Below are 17,535 nucleotides of genomic sequence, written 5' to 3'. Positions count from 1 at the left end.
CCTTCAAGTTGTAACAATCAAACTGATTGTTCAAAGTTAGATATAAAACACCTAGTGCTCCAGAAAGTCAAAACTCTCCTCTTATACTAGTTTGTATCTATGGTGAGGGATAACAGTAGCAAGATAATGAAGAGAGAGGATACAATGTGAAGTATTAAAAGCCACAGGAGTTCATATCTCAATGCAAATATTTTTAAGCAAACATATTTTAAGAGTAGCTATTAACATGCTGATAATATGATTACTAAAAATGCAAATTATGCAGATAATACATTTCCAGAAGAAACCTGAACAGGAGGAGATCATCCTGATCAACAGAGAACACTGAACAGATGGAGAATACATAAATGAAAAAAAGCAGCCTGATTTAGAAAATTGGACTGTGACTGTCCAATAACTTTAATGCAAGGTGAAGCAACACAGACACACATAAAGGCAATAACTTCAGTGTAACATGAAAAATACTGACAGTATGTGTAACACAGTATAGAATATAAACCAAGATGAAAATGAAAATAAAATAATCGTTGCTTGTAACAGATAAGGAAGGGATTGTATTTCAAAAATACAGAGACAGAATTGGCCTTACCCTGAATAATATTGTATCTCAACTTAATACAGTATTTCTCAAAGTTAGACTAACCTCCCTGTATGAGAAGAGCTGCAGACTACCTTCTATTAATAGTTGCAGTTCACTGTGCCTATGAATACTCCTTACCTCAGTTTATCAAAGTTCAATTAAATGCTATCTGATCCTCAATGTATATTGGAATGAATCCAAGACGGAGATAAATCCAACCAGCGACTAATTAATGCCAGTAGTCTAAAAGCCATTTAAGAGAGCAGTAAAGCAAACTCAAATTCTAAAAAGCCTGATAATATTTATTTTTAGTAGGAAGTAAGGCTTGTACTTTGAATACAACCAGTAAGAATGAACTCCACCCGAATTGCCCCCCACCAGAAAAACACAAAATTAAGTAGAACATCTCTCAGTTTTCTAAGCATGACTGAACTTGCCGGAACCACAGAAGATTCTTAATAGTACTCACCACTGAGACAGTTCTGGCAAAAGATCTCTTTAAAATATGTACAGGTTCACTGGTTTGCTGTTTTCCTTTGGATGCACTGCCATCACTTGTTGGCAATCTGGAAGAACAATTTTAGAACTGACTTGAAATCTTCAGTTTTCTCTTTTAGTAGACTTTTGGTTTGGTTTTGGTTTTGTTTGGTTTTTTTTACTTTTTCTAGTTTTTACTGTTTGTATTGTTCAAGTGGAACAAAAACAAATGACAAAACAAGTTTAACGTAACTATCCAAAAATGTTCAATTTCAGCGTAACTTCCTCCAGTTCCTAATCATCCGAGACCAATAACCTAATATCGTGAATTCTGTTCAACTGGAAGCACTGTGACAACTGAAAAAAGATTGAGATTTAATTGCATGAAATTATTACAAGTATTTACTGTATTTCTTCATATGAAATCAAAACTAAAAATGTTACTCGTTAAAGAACACTAGTTTTGTGGAAGTAAAATATACGTGGAGGTTAAAAATGCAGGCAGTATATCTATTACTGCAGCACCTTCCCTTCTGTGCCACTCATTGCTCTTAAGCCATATCCTTCCTTCAGAGGCCTCAAGGCTACAGCCACCTCTCCACAGAAATCACCCAAATTATTAATATGTCATCCCAGGACTTCATGTGCATCAGTCAAAATGAAACCTTCACCTGGAGAGACAGGGGTCTACGGACAAAAAGCTTACAGGCAAAAGTGAGCTGTTCTGAGAAGGGATCCTGAAAAGGACATGCTTAGAAAGGACACAGCAAGAGAACCAGTATGAAGAAATTCCAAGTTTCACAGTCAAGGTGGGGGCGAGAGGAGGAGAGGAAATATATATAAACATACTCATAAAATATAAGAATTAGGTCTTGTATTTATCAGAGGAAATCTATAAAATATACTATCAATCCAGTGAAAGAGTTCTTGCTTTTTAAAAAAGAGTTAAATAGCATTTATCATGCGAATCATAAGTCTGTAGTAACTTATTGTAAAGTACAGTTGATTGTTGGGTTTGGCTTCTTTTTCTTTAAAATCATCTGTTGATAGTACACTGTTCCTTAACTGAGGCCTACTGAATAGAGTACTTTCCAACTAGTTAAAAATACTAATCATGTTGTATGAAATCACAAGGTTCTATAGATGTAAATTAAAAGTCTTGTAACTCATGCAGAATGACTGCAAAAGTACCAAAGAAGTAAATGTTGGCATAATGGATTTATTATTCTTAAAGACACTAAGTTTTTGCCTAATTTTTTCAGACACTGATTTCCTTAGCTTAATACAATAATGTTTTCATGAAACATGGTTACTTCAACAACTTCTGTGTTTCCATTTAAAAAACACGCGAATAAATTGTTCCAAATAGAAGTCAAATTATTACCTGTATAGTAACTGTGGAATCTGCCCTGCATTAACATCTGTACCATTATTTGATTTCTTGGAACTTTTAAACTGAAATACAACACTGAAAGAGAAATAATCCAATTATTATTCAAGTCATATTAGAGCTCTTCCTTTGCATTAAAAAATATAGAAAAAAAATATACCCATCATCTGTAGTTATAGAGGCCTGTCCATGAGATCCACAATCACTGCTAGGTCCTGACACTCTTGCCCAGGCTACATACCACCAGCCAGCTTGCAGAAGTACTGGTTCATCAAACATCATTGCATATTTCTCTCTGGGAGAAGTAAATTTTGAAAAAAAATATATTTGAATTATTTTCTAGATTAATTTTTAAAAGTTACACTCTGCTCATAAAAGAAAATTGGAAAGTAAGGGAATTAGGTTATTAATATCACATCTGTTTATATTCAAAACTTAAAAATATTTCATTGAAAAATATTGTAGAAGTTAAAAAACAGTAATTCAGAAGGACCAACAAATGCCTAAGTCTAGCTTGATCTTCCATAGTTAAACAATCGGATATCAAATAGAGCAAGGAGAAATTAAGTTAAACTAATACACAAAACCAATTCATTTACTATAAAATACTGCAAGTAAAGTATTACTTATAAGGTATTAATTACATAGTATTAATTCAATTTCAGAAAATTTCTGTAAATTGCAAGACCTTATACAAAAATTCTTAGTAATTACAATGAATATTATGGAAAGTAATAGAACATATAGTTAGGGGATTGATATATAAGATTAAACCTGACAAATACAATCACATATTGTTTGAATTTTAAATTATTTTATAACAGGGAATGAAAAAGCAACATAGCTAATCCCATCCATACGCACAAAATCTTTCAAGCAATAGCTGCTTGTATTCTAATGAGCTGAAGCACAGTAACCTTTCTTTTGGTTATGATAATTCCTTACTAAGTAAGCTTAATCATGAGTTGTTTAATGCAAATACCCATTTGCATTTGAAAGCATCCTTTTAATAGAACTGTGCAAAAGAGCTGCTGCAACATTTTGTCTTATCATCTCATCAAAGGAATATGGGATTTGACTTGTATTTATACAAGAGCAAGAATTAGATTATTTTTCTTCTTTTAATTTAAATAACATAATGGTTTGGTGAGTATTTGGTTTTACCACTTTCCCCAACACACTTTTGAGTGTAAGTTTTACGTCACTTGCTACAAAATTCTAATGATGTAGATCATCTCTTATAATATTAAAGTGATACTAAAATGTGTATGAAGAAAGCAAAAATAAAGATCAAGAAATAGGTAGAGTAGGTAAGCTAAACATCTTACCTAGCAGCACAATCATATGCTAAGACATCTGTCTCAGCAAGAAGGTCTCCATCAGTCTCATGGTCTCCCCCATCTGGACCCAATTCAAACAACTGGTGAAGTAAGAGAAAACAGTCAAATTATGTCTTAGGTGTTAGAAACCTTGTAATGTCACTTCTTCTTGTCTGGCATTCTGGAAACTGTATACTACTCTTCTTTCCCCTTCCCAAAAATCACTGCTATTTACTATCACTGACAGGCAAATTCCGATTTGGAAGTCAGGCATTAACTGTTAAGAAATCACAGTTGACATCGACCTCCCAGCCTTATGTCCAAATATATTTTTAAGTAGAGAAACTCCCTAAATCTTGCAAGCAAGTAAAATGCAGAGCATCCAAAAAAGGCAAGGTGGTGCAGAAGGTGTAGGCTTTCCATCACAGACTGAAATGCACTTATATATCTTATATAGATATAAGATATACTCAGCTTCTCTGGAAAGGGACTGCTTGATGGTTTAGCAGAGCTAGTCAATAGTACTGCAACCAGTTGGTGACTAGGACAAAAGATGAACTTGGTTTTCTTTCTCAAAAATATTTTCTACAGTTAGATGAGTTTGAAAAGGGACCACAGTACATATCTATGACTTCTCTTGCAAATACCTATTTAATACACAGTTTGTGGCAGGACTGGCAAATCTTATCTTGGCAATGAGCTAATCCTAAACAATCAGAAACAAACCGAACAGATAATATTAGAGTGCTTTCATACAGTTACTGTTTTTAGTATTAAAAACAAAAAAAAGGGCAGGACTAACATTAAGTTTCTTGGCTGCCCTTAATCATTTGCAATTCTCAGTCATTATGTTAAACTAGAACAAAGTACAACTACTTATTCTGGATTTCCTGTTGTCTTATGCAAGTGTTACTGCTAAACATATGCCATCCATTTCCCTAATACAAACCTATTTATCCAAAAATAGAGAAAGAAAATTCAGTAACCCACTAAATAACAATAACATATTCTGAACATACACATCTAATACAAATCTCAGACAGATACTAGATCTTCCTTTACAATTGTTCTTCATGCAGTCACCAAAACCCTTATTAAATACAGGACCAGAAGACACTTATTAGAAACCAGAGCTCTGTTATCACATTGTGTGTTTACGTGAGTTTTTTTAATCCAAAACCAGGTTTATTTATTTTAAATCAGCACACGTGCTCCACCTGTAATCATCCTTACATTTGGCACAAAGCAGAGTCAATTGCATTTGGTGCCATTCACACTCAGCTGAAGCTGAGAGATAGCTTCTTCCAGTCTGAGAAAGAAGTGGTAGGGACAATGGGAAGCAATGGCTACTGATAAGGACTATTTTTTTCCTTTTGAGAAACAGTTCCTTGTCAGTCACACAGGATGTGATTTTAACCTAAAGCCCGTAACACCGATTTTCTGCAGGTGGACCTCTGAGCTTTGTGTAAACAGATTACAGAACATCAGGCTCACTAACATACCCACTCAAGACACCTCTAAGATGGCATAGCATTTAGTGAAGGTGAGAAAGGGCCAAATCATGACAATTAATAATGGTAATTCTCAGATCTCTACTTCACCCACTGTATCTGCATAATGCTTTTCATAAATAGTAAACCACTCATTCATCAAGAAATAAAATCAATCATGGTTTTCGATGACATTTCTTAAAGTTCCGATTTTGAGATATAACATTGTTTAAAATAATCAAAAACCCTACCTTTATTTTAGCAGTGTATTCACCTCTACCACCAAAAAGACCAAGACCACCTAACAGAATATCCGTATCAGCACAGAAACGGATAGCTTCTACTGAGTGGGCTGAATAACCCCAGCCTCCTCCATGACCTGCAGAAAAAAATCCCCCCAAAAATATAGTTAATCTTGGTCTTTCACTCTGCAAGCCTGATTGGCTTGTGCTATAAAATTTTAGTGTGTACATACTTTCAAATCTGTTAACAACACTATAGTCTTCTTTAGAATAAACCTTCATTACTGCTTGAGTTTCTTCTTCTGTATTTGCTACACCCATTTTTAAGTCCTGCATAGCAGCCAAAGTATCAAGACAACCTATAAGAAGGCAAGAGAAAAAAAGAACTCAAAAATTCTCCCTGTTGATTATAATCAGTGAAATGGAAATGAATATTAATTAAGAAGATCAAAGAAAGCTAACTGTTTTGTCTCTAAATCACACAAGGCTACTGAATATCTTTATAGTTTTGATTAGGCCAAGGGTCATTGTTGCCGAGCCTCAAGGTTTGGTACTGAAGATAAATTTAATTTAATTTATTTATTCTCCAGAATAACAAACAAATATGATTAAACCTACTTTGCAGCTTTTACAATGGCAGATGAGTTGCCAGCAACATTTTTTTTTTCCTTTTTACACTTATTGTATTACCCAAAAAGAGTTGAAGTAGTAACTGAATTATGGACAGATTTTAAAGTCTTCATAAAATTTGTTGCATACACAGGGGTACCTAAAATGCCTTACTCTGATTCAGACACAAAAAAGTACTGTTCAAGTTAAAAGTTATCACATCTCTAACACATAATGAAGGGAGAAGGTCAACAAACTGACGACTCATCACAACCAGGGAACAAGTGAGCTAAAATCACTTCTAAAGCTGTGCTTTGAAGCATTGCATATGCTGCATATGGCCAGTTTATACACTAACACAGTAGAATTATTTTTATTTTGGTAGGCTTTTTAGACTACAAAAGGAAATCATATTACTCTTAGTGACTCATTATACAAAACTGCAAGGAGTATATTTTAATATTAGATAATGTATTTACTTTAAAATAAAAGTAACTTATTGAAGAGCACTTTTTTATGGTGGAGTTGTTTGGGGTTTTTTTTGAGACTCCAAGTTAAGAGTACCAACTTCATTCTGCAGACTTTCCAAAAAGACCATCTAGGAAGGTTTCTTACTTTTTTTATGTTGACCTCTAATAGCAGGTTCCACCAGAACTCTAAAACCCTCTAACATATTAAGATGGCAGAAGATAACTATTTTGATGAAATGAATGCTTACCAGCCAGTTTGTAAGAGTTAAGAGCAATGGTGAGAACTACAATGTATATTTTCAATTACAAAGTAGAATTTTAACTGAAAAAAAGTCAGAAAGTTGTTAAGACTACAATTCATTTATTACATTTATAACATTTATAACATTAAGTTACATTACTTTATTTCATCTAAGCTTCTGACTCATCAACTGTAAATGTATACCTAGAATGTGCAAAGCTGCATGAGATCTGGTTGTTAGAGCTTTGGAACCTGTTGGTAGAGCAAGTTCTGGACTCAAAATACTACACCGGGATTGAATGTCTGGAGCTGACGGAAGTCTGGAATCAGCAACTACTGCATTGTAACTCCAGAGTTCCCTAGCATTTGGTCGAAACCTAGAGTAAGAAAAAACAGAATGAAAAAAACCTTTCACCTACTGAAAAAATACAAAGCCTAACCAATAATTAAATTTTATAAGCTATTTAATGTAAAATGTAGATCTGCTGGTACAATCTCTTGAAATTGAACATCATTACACTAAATATATAAAGTTTAAGAGCTTAACACTCCAGCAAATGGAAAGACGCAAAAACATTCTTACTCTACTTCAATTCAAACAGTCATATTATGGGTTTACAAATTTCAGAAAATGTTAGACACTTCTCAAAGCTAATAAATGTTAAAACAGTATTATCTAGTAAAAAATATGAAGTAACTAGCAAAGTACTAAATGTAATGGTAGATGTGCAAAAAAATTATAAAGATGCCAAGTTAAAGTAAAAGGCTTACCTTCAAATAAGAGTAAAAAAATCTTGACAAATCCAACATATTTTGTTTGGGCTTTTTTAAATGGGTAACATCGCCTCATGAGTTTTTAAGGGATTATAGAAAAGGGCAGCATAAACAAGGGAATACAAAGACTTTCTATACTATAAATTAACACGGAGAAAAAGAAAATGAAGAAAATGAAATCTTTGAAACTATTATGTAAAAGGAAGAAACAGTTAAAAGACATAGGTCTATGTGAGTGTTCTGAATAAGCACAAAAGGAATTTTCACTTGGTACATGGTTCTAAAAATCTAATGGAGAAACAAATAGTTTTAACTAAAAGCATTATAGGACATCATAGGTATTCAGGATATCAACAAGTTAGCAATGTTTAAGTTTAGACACACACACAAAATCATGTAACCACTTGAATTTCACTGGAAGAATAAGTCACAAAGCTGTGAAGAAAATCTTTAAAATCTCTGTCATCAGAATGCTTTCTCTGTACGAGAAACTGGACCCTCACTTAAACAGGCATGAATAAAAATGTCCAGGAATAATAATATACCAAATATTTAACTACTAATAGGCATATTCATTAACATGTCTCTTCTTTTTAGACTATTTTAATATTTTCTATTGAACAAGAATAGGAGAAGAGAGAAATAAATCTGCAGTCTCCCACAATCCACTCTTCAGTTTCTAAGCTCCAAAATATTGCAAGACAATAAAACATCTCAATTCATGTTCACCCATATTAACATGTGACTTTGAACTTTCTTAAACTGAATTACCATTTCTTGTGCTAGATCAAGCTGAGTATCATCACCTTTTCTCCTCTGAAACTTTCTGCATTCCCACGGCCATTGATAACTGAATTTTTCACAAACTGAGTCTTTTGGTGACTCTTTTTGAGTCTTTCAGTGAGAGCTAAACATGCTGAAAATATAGAGCTTTAAGGGATGTGAGTGCTACTCTTATTTCTAATCTCAGCATAATTTCAATAGGAATTGGTACCTAGCCAATGAGATTCAAACAATTCTGGGGATGTGCATAATGCAGAACTACAACCATCCAAGGAACTTCACACGTCATAAAGAAACATGCCTAGAAAATATGCATGCTTCAACGTTAATTGGCTATTACGTTCTTGAATCTCAATTTTGGACGAAGACAGCTGTGATACTACCTTTTCCAGCTGAATGCAGACTAGTTGGCTTCCTGCTTTATTCTAACTGATCATTCTTGTTTTGTCTACAAAAAATTTAAATATCATCCATTACTGGAACTTAGATGACAGTTCAAATTTCTCTCCTAAATCCTGGCTAACGCAGCTTTTAAATCATTACAGAAGAATTGGATCTTATGACTCTGTAAGCACTGGAACAAGTGCTTACAACCTATACCTGCTCAAAGACTCTACCCCAATGACTGTAAAATAAATACAATTAATTTGTCTGTCTGTGTCATCTAAATAAGTACTTTTTTTTGACCTCCCAAAATGTCAGAACTGAAAAGAACACCATTGCTCCACCCTATTTCTCCTATTCAAGTTTTAACCACTAATGCCTGAGAAAATGATGACAATTTAAGACATAGACATGTGGCAGCTGAGTATGGCAAGAAAATTTTTCAGTCAAGTGTTAAGTAGATGGAGAAAAGGGAATAAAAGGAGTAAATAAAGAGAACAGATTGGGATTCTGTAAATACGATGAGACTGGCATGAGAATGATGCAAAAAAGAAAATAAAAGAAATTTTAAAAATTTGGGCAAGTGAAGATGTTTGTTTTGGGCTTACTTAAGCAAATTATCCAAAAAGTGTGAAAAATATATATGGAAGATTAAAAATTGTTTTTCATTTACTAGGGAAATAAGCATAAACACAACTAGTATAATCAAGTCGCCAGCCTCCCAAAGTATTTTAAAAAGGATTTCTATACTGCTACTTTAATAGCTATAATCCACACTTGCCTCCAAATAACATCATAGACAGGATCCAGACACACACCAGAACCTTGAAGGTCTTCCTGCTCAGAATCATTGAATGTTTTGCAACTGCCATCTACTTTGTTTATCAGAAGACATTTAAAAGGAGGAGGTTCTGATATTGAAGCTGGTACCAAACCTAGATCATGGAGCAAAAAGAGCAAACAAACATGAAGACTCAAGTCATTAATGCTTTTTACATATAAAATGCATGTAATGTAATAGGGAAGAACAGATATACTGCTACAGCAAAAGAAAAAAAGGTAGTAAGATTTAAATGCAAGCAATTTTTAGGCTTTTACATTATTATTTCTAATAAAACTGATTTCTAAAGAAGTTAGGATCATCATGTGCAGTAAAACTAGAAAGCCAAAATATTTTCATTCCCTCCATTAACATTTTTGACTTGTTGCTCCTCTATTATTCTCCAACACTTCTATAAGTATTTAAAATGTTATAGAAGAGTTCTTGCCTATTATATGCCTGCTTGCAAATATCTCTGATGTAGCAAGCACATGAGAATTAATAAGAGCTTCATCGATCCGGAGAAAAGTCTGGTCTCCACTCGCTCCAATCCATGTAGCTTTGCGTCCGTATTTGGAGCCTATATTAGGCATAGGTGCTGGCTTTGCATTCCAGTAGGGCATATCCAGAATTGGTCTACCAAGCTGACCTTTCTATAGAAAGAATGCAAGAATTAGTAAGAGACAGTAACAATAAGTCTCAAAGATGACTAAGTTACTTCGATAGTTTCATCAGATAAAACTGGTCATCTGGAAGAAAGTTTACCACAAAACTACCTTCAAAAAGCAATGGCTAATCTAAGCGAAGCATTACACATTTAAATACAAGAAACAAGTTTTACTGACTCCTCTAATTCAGTTAGGTTTTTGAGTAAATTTTTTTTAAATGCAACTCAAACTCTCCATGATGGATAATCCTCTTTTCCATCTTCAGAGTCAAATATAAAAGCCTTGTTCTCCTACAGTGTTCAGTATCTGAATAACTTCAAGGTTAAAAAAGGAATGGTTTAATAAGAAAAAAAATTATATTCAGATATAGACAGTCGATTCTGAACTTATATGGACTGTAAGTTTCATAGAGCAAATATCTCTTACAAGTACCTAAAAATTGATTAGCATGTCAAACTTAAGCTAAAAAAAGCATAAAATGCCTCAGCAAGCACCTCTGCACATAACATTAACAACCTGATCTGGACATCTGGGGCCTTATCTCCATGTACAACTAGTTATTGAGATGGACCAACAGTTCTTTTACTGTACCTAAGTACATAGAAAGAACTGCTACAATAAACCTGCTCAGACTCCATTTACCCCATTTAGCCACAAGCAATGCATTGCATGCTAAAGTTAAAATGGTTAGGGACAAGAAACATGCATATACAGCAAATATCCTGTCCAGCATGTTATTCATCTCTCTTTCTTCATAACACTGTAATAAGTAAACTTAGCAAAGACATTTTCAATAATATATTTACTTTTAATTTTGTCTTGACTTCATGAAGCTTTCAGTAAACTTTCAAGCATTACAATTTTAAAACCAGACACAAAGTACAAGTAGTCTAAATACGGCCTAAATTTAATTTTATTTTAGAGAAAGGAAAAAGACCCACAGTCAACAAACAGGCTTTTATATCCTGTTCCTGAGAGTGAATTTGGTTTTTCAGAGGCCAAGCTTCACCTTTAACTTTTACGGGCCCATGTAAGTTTTGACATGAACATGTCAATTTTGACACCACAACTCTTGCTTAAAGTCTGCAAAACAACAAAATACTGCCTAATTGCAGAGCTGTCTTATGGTTCACTTTAATTCAAAACATGACTTTCTGTTTCTAAAATTTCAGTCCTCACCTTTTTTTAATTATTTTTTTTTTGTAAAAAGAGAGATTTCAAAAGGCAAAATTTCTCTTGTGTTGTGTTTGGCAATACCTAGTTTTAAAAACATATAAAAATAACTCAATATGTATATTCTAGCTTTTGCAAAAAAAACCAAAACAGCAAAAACATTAGCAGGAAAGTAAAAACAACAGATGACTCTGTGGAGATTGCAATGAAGGGCATATTTACAAAGACAAGGAGGCACAAAGGGAAGTAAATGTTTAAATGCTTATTTAGTGAATATAAGAATGGAGTCCACATGGACATGGGAAAATAAGAACACTAGAGTTAAGAAGTGTTATACTGAACAACAATCTCTCCCCTCAAATGTTAGTGTAACTTCTGCAACTCACTGCTGTTTCTGTGAAAGAAACAAGGGCAATTTTTTCTACCAAATGGAGACAGGCAACAGAATAGGCAACACAAGTAAGTTTGCAACAGTAAGAGTTTGAGAAAACTGTCGCACCTTATAAAACAATCCAGTTTTAAATCACCGTCTTCATTAAAATGTATAAAAACCACAAAGAATTCCTGGCATCATGCTTTTCTAACTACAAAAACATTAGAGGTTACGTTTCATAACATAACAAGCACAAAAGACATGGAGAAGTCATGCACAGTTCTGTAAGAGCAACTATAAGCAGTCTTGAAAGGTCTTTGAACAATACATTAACTATTAGCTTATTCTCATAAGTAAATAATAATAATATTTCCTTACTGAGAAACTTCCAAATGTGAAAACTTGGCCATCCATTAAGAGAATAGCTGTATGGTTGCTCCCAGCAGTAACTTGTGTACTAGGACCTGGTAATGCTTGCACCAAAGTGGGACATCCCCTATATAAAAATAAATTAACTCTGTATCACTACATGCTTATGCAACATTTAAAATGTACATTAGCACTATAAGTATTTCAATCCCTCTGAAATATATTCACTAGATTCACATACCATAGCGAATTAGAGTCAAGAGACATCTTACATTTTAAATGAACAGAGATTTGAAAGGCTGTGCCAAATAGTTACGTTTATGTTCTTCTGATAGAAAGAAGACTGAGGACAATCTCTTCAGTTAAACTCAGAAATTACCACAGAACAAAAATTATTAATTTAATATATAACTGTAGGATTACATGTGAGTGTCTATTTTTGTATGTATACAAAACACATTGGAACAAAACACAGCAGTGAAAAAATCATGTTGTGACAACACCAGTTAAGCACTTAAAAAACCCCTTTTCACATTATGAAGCAATCAAAGCCTTATGTGGGTGGTACACTACTACTATTACCAGAAACAATATTGATGCAGGCCTCCCAGGATCACTGTGTAGGGAATTACAGAAGAAATAAAGGTCTACCCCCTCCATTAGCCCCTCTCCCATCCAAGTCAGACTCAATAAAGAACAAACCTCTTCAAACTATTTTCCAGAGAAATATGAAAAAGACTAATCCATTTGTCTCCCAAATATGGATAAGCATAAGAAAATAAATTTTCCGTTCCAATAAAAATGAAGGGAAAAAACCAACAGGAAGTTCAAGAAGCAAAGAAAGAAAACTTGAACTGATGACAGAAGAGAAAGAGCACAAAAGATAAAAAGAAATATGAGATATCAAAATAAAGTTTTTATCTCAAACTCAACAAAATGAACAGGAGCCTACAAGCCTTAGAATCCCATGATGAATGTCTACATAGACTTCAAATTTACTGTGGAGTTAGAAAGACTGTGAATTTGAAGAACAAGTTATTCCCAAATAATTCTATGTTTGGAAACTCTAACCTCAGAGAATAACAACACTATTTAAACTTACTTTCAAACACAGCCTTTCAAAAGTAGGCTAATCTAAATTAAGAACAGGTTGCCTTGTGCTGGAATAAAAAAGTGTCAGCTCAGAGTTACCTAGCAATTGTTTAGCAGTTGATGTGCAAAAAGATGGGTCATCTGAATGCTCTAATTTTGGCTGAATTGCAGGTAAAACAGAAGTCAAGAAAGTATGAGGAAGCATCATGAGTTCAGCAGGAAAAGGGTAGATGGGAAAATGTGAACATATGGAAATGTGGAATGTAGCATGAAGACAGGTTGATGACCTGCAGGAGGAACACAGGTATACAGGAAGAAATTATTCCTTGGCAGTGAATGTAGCTTTCCGTGCATGACTAGGGGAGATGGAGAGACTGAAGGACAGAATAAAATTAAGTAGAGGATACACAACATGACATTCATAAATTTAGAAGCCTTTGTTGGTCTATAGACACATTGATTTGGACATCAGTTTAATTATACACAGACAGAGCAAAGTTTAGCAACATCAATGATGAAACATTTTAAAAACAAAAGAAAATTTATATTTGTCTCTCATTAACTTTAAAGAAGCTCAAAAAGGCACCAAAACAGAAACAAAACATAACTAGCAACTTATCCAAAAGCATTCCTGCTAAAAGGAAATGTTTTTATTAAAGTTTTTTTTTTTCCTCCCTCCCTCAAAATTATGGTAACTACAGGCATGGAATTATCAATCTTATGTTTGTGAAAAAAAAAAAGAAAGAAAAGTAGTGAACATTTCAGCTATTTGATGCTTAAAAACTAAGCTATTATCACCAAAACTATTTACCTGTTTTTCCAATCAAATCTATCAGTAATGTTATCTGAATGTTGTGTATGATAGCCCCTTGGCAGCAGCAGTGCAAAATCAAATAAGCAACTAATGTCGAGAGATGAAATACATTATCCTCTTAAACAGTTCTTTCATTAAGACCACCCAGCTTTTGGAATGGTCAACTACAGTGTATTAACTTAAGAAAAGAACAAGAGAAAAAAAAGCTTAAGATACTTAACTACACAATAAAATAAACTTGAATTACAGAAAACTAGTTTTGACTTCATAAAAGGAGAAGAGATTTGGAAAAATACAGTAAGCCAGTTTGATTGATGCATATGGAATTTAAAACCTGTGATATTATTATTTCCCTATCCCTCTGAAATTCAACACAGGAAAGCTCAGAACAGACACTGAAGAGTCTGAGAAACTCTTCGGACAAAGTTTTAATACCCAAGGTTTCTCCATTTGAATGAAAGAAAGCAAGGACCATTCCTCTGGGATGGAGTGAAAGGACACATCAAACTCACAGAATCCTTGACTTCTGGATATGACACAGGTCAACACAAAACACCAATCTCAGCGTTACAGAAAGTAACCAGAGATCTCTTGGGAAAACGTAACATTGCTGAATGATTAGCAGCAGATGTAACATCAGGTAACTCAGAATCCTGAAGACGGTCCAGATGCATTTTGGTTGTCTACATGAAAACCCTCTCCCATTCCAAAGGGTAAACATTTCTGGGACCAGATGCAGTCTTTGAAAATTCATCCTGCACAAACAACCGCTATTTGTGGTACTTATGCAGCCAACAGCTGGCTGCCAGGTCCCATGAAGTGTCACTTGGGGCAGCTGACCGTGGTGCTGGAAATACAGGTTCACTGTGGGCTGTTAGGAGGTAGTGGGTAAAAGGAAACCAGTAGTAACAAGCAGAGTTGGACAGTATAGAGTTACGAAGAAAATGGAGATTTTTATATTTTAGATGGAACTGCAAATGTGGTGAAAATATGTAAACAGGACCTACACTCCACCACTGGAATAAAATAATCAGAAACTGCACCTAGAAACACGGTCCTAGCAAACACAGATGATGGAACACTTTTTTCCCCTAGTTATTAATAGGATATAGTCTCTACTCTTTGTCTTCAAGTGGAAGATAGGTTGACCACCTATGGAAGGTCTGATCAGTTTTCTTTTATGTTATTGTTGATCTTTCAGAAGCAAAACTCTATAGATCATCTTACTTCAGCCATCTCATTTCTGGAGCTTGACTGTCAGGTCATGTGCTTGCTACTGTAGTACTGAAGTAAAGAGTTTGTACCAAAAAATGCAGGCAAATTTTGAACAATAACAAAAGGGAAGCATCAGCAAAAAACAGGCCTTTGCTTACCTGAATACAAGACATGTTATTTTTCACCAAGACTAGATACTGCAAAGCATTTCTTGATTCCACTGAGTTTCTATTCACCAGCAGCTAATTTGAGGAGAATATAAGCACAGACTGACAAATCTTTCATTTAGTGAATAGCTCATCAACATCTGCCACTGTGGATTTCACAATAAAGAGTCTACACAGACTAATTAAAGGGTTCCAGCATACTAATATGGCATGTAATCTACCTCATTCCTACTGAAGTAGGAGGAAGAACTTGTGGTGTTTACCATACTCTAATAGAGCAGTCTAGCCCTTAATTAACAGAAAGGCATGTCTGGACAGCTGTTCAGAATTCAAAATACTTAAGCATTTTCAAGGTTTTTAAAAATATAGTCTTACTACTAAATCTTTACACTGCAAGACAAAAGTCTCTGAAAGAATGAGTCATGAATGGTTGCCCAGAAACTTACATCACTGCTTTATCTGGCAATGAAGATGGCTCCCTCAGATGAAAATAAGAGTTCCTGTGTTTTCCCTACGAGTTCTTGTTTTCAGGACCCCCTTATTTAGATATACGAGCTAGGCTGCCTAAATATTACTTCCCCTTTTTTCCTCCCTTCTCTCTCTCTCCCAGAAACACAGTAGGGTATTAGTTCCTGGATTCAGAAGATGATGCTCTTCCTGAGGTCAATACAGGCAATGTGACACACTGCATGACTGACATACCACTGACCTGGCAGGAGTTGGCCATCTGAGCACCACTGCGTCCCAACTGAGGTGGAACTCTGCATAAGGATTCCCTGTTTCCTTCTCTGAATCCCTTACTGTGAGGACAGAGGAGAGATCTCTACTTAAAGCTGGAAAAAGAAGTACATCAATGAAGAAATTATAATTTGAATGATGGTGCTAAACAGCAATATAGTACTATAGCCAGTTCTCATGCATAGGACATACTCCAAATTTCTCCAAGGCTTTTTTTCAGACACTCTTTAGGGTCTGATGTAGAATGATATGAAGGTCAGTGCCAAGTCAGTTGTACCTCCTCAGCTTCTAGTTCTGGTCAAGCACTATCCTTCAGCACAAGATTTGTCATATTCTCTTCTACGATCTCACTGGAAACTACATTTGGTCTTCATCCAGTTTCTGTCTAAATAAGCAATGTGGGGTTTACTACCTGAAATACTGAAAAATACAGCAAATAGCTCTGAAGCCTTCCAAAAAACCAAGTGATTTCATCAAAGTTGGAAACAGGTGACAGTAAGCCACCAGTACAAATGCCACTGCTGTTTATATCTCTTCAGTCTTTAAGACAGAAAATGGCCTTATTCTAACAGCGACTTGAACTGCCTGCTAAAGATGTTGTTGCTTGGAACAAGTATCCAAGAACTTCCAAGAAGGAAAATCATAGTATTTGTCTGTAATATAACCCTACCACAGGAAGAAACACAGACTGCATTCACCAGTCTAACGCAAACTGGGTAGGGGTAAACAGTTTAGAGACTATTATCAGGCACAGTAGTCAATACAAGATAACATTTCCAGTGTAATTCCTTTCTTTCTTTCTTTCCTCTCCACCTTTGGCTTAGTGAATCCAATGAAAGTTTTAAGATGATGAAGATTTCTTCAGAAACTCGACAAAAGAAATGGTTTGGAAGTCTCCAAAGAGATTAGGAGGACAGATGTTCAGTAATTTTTACCTCGCTGCTACAAGAGAAACAACAGAACTGAAGATAGGTCATGGATGCACCACTCCGTATGCCTTTTACATAAGGATACGGAGCATTACTGGACATACACAAAGTCTCAAAGATTCCTACTACACAAAACCACCATTGTATGCATTATATGGTATATGTACACGTCCAAAGACCTTAATCACTTTTCCTTTTAGTGAAGGACGCTGATTTTTTTTACTTTAATGAACAGATGAGATTCTAATGATGAGATACCAAGGGTGAAATTGAGCTGCACATTAAAGACATCTGTATTTAATTACCTATGCTCTCACTGTAGTCAATGGAAATCAAGCCCATAAAGTCTACAGAGCTACTGAGCATACCTAAGGCAGATAATAGTGGGTAGTTAGTCAAATAGCTCTCCATGCTCTGT

General features: G+C 34.7%; 1 protein-coding gene across 13 annotated transcripts in view; it reads right to left on the bottom strand.

Annotated features, from left to right (window-relative positions):
- Nucleotides 1-17,535, bottom strand: part of MYCBP2 (MYC binding protein 2) — a 180,083-nt gene that overhangs the window by 91,233 nt on the left and 71,315 nt on the right. For 11 of the 13 annotated variants that reach the window (XM_032677725.1, XM_032677746.1, XM_032677745.1 and 8 more), the window contains 10 exons: nucleotides 12,172-12,289; nucleotides 10,028-10,232; nucleotides 9,541-9,694; nucleotides 7,023-7,195; nucleotides 5,732-5,857; nucleotides 5,508-5,635; nucleotides 3,776-3,867; nucleotides 2,608-2,742; nucleotides 2,442-2,525; nucleotides 1,050-1,146 (listed from right to left, as the gene is read on the bottom strand). In XM_032677725.1, the coding sequence (XP_032533616.1) occupies nucleotides 1,050-1,146; nucleotides 2,442-2,525; nucleotides 2,608-2,742; nucleotides 3,776-3,867; nucleotides 5,508-5,635; nucleotides 5,732-5,857; nucleotides 7,023-7,195; nucleotides 9,541-9,694; nucleotides 10,028-10,232; nucleotides 12,172-12,289 (1,312 nt within the window). Of the gene's footprint in view, nucleotides 1-1,049; nucleotides 1,147-2,441; nucleotides 2,526-2,607; nucleotides 2,743-3,775; nucleotides 3,868-5,507; nucleotides 5,636-5,731; nucleotides 5,858-7,022; nucleotides 7,196-9,540; nucleotides 9,695-10,027; nucleotides 10,233-12,171; nucleotides 12,290-16,159; nucleotides 16,284-17,535 lie in introns of all 13 variants that reach the window. The other 2 variants (XM_032677751.1, XM_032677752.1) reach the window with 2 other exon arrangements.

This window comes from Chiroxiphia lanceolata, chromosome 2 (genome assembly GCF_009829145.1).
Source record: "Chiroxiphia lanceolata isolate bChiLan1 chromosome 2, bChiLan1.pri, whole genome shotgun sequence".
Taxonomy (NCBI): Eukaryota; Metazoa; Chordata; class Aves; order Passeriformes; family Pipridae; genus Chiroxiphia; species Chiroxiphia lanceolata.
This window is presented reverse-complemented; position numbering and strand designations above follow the sequence as displayed.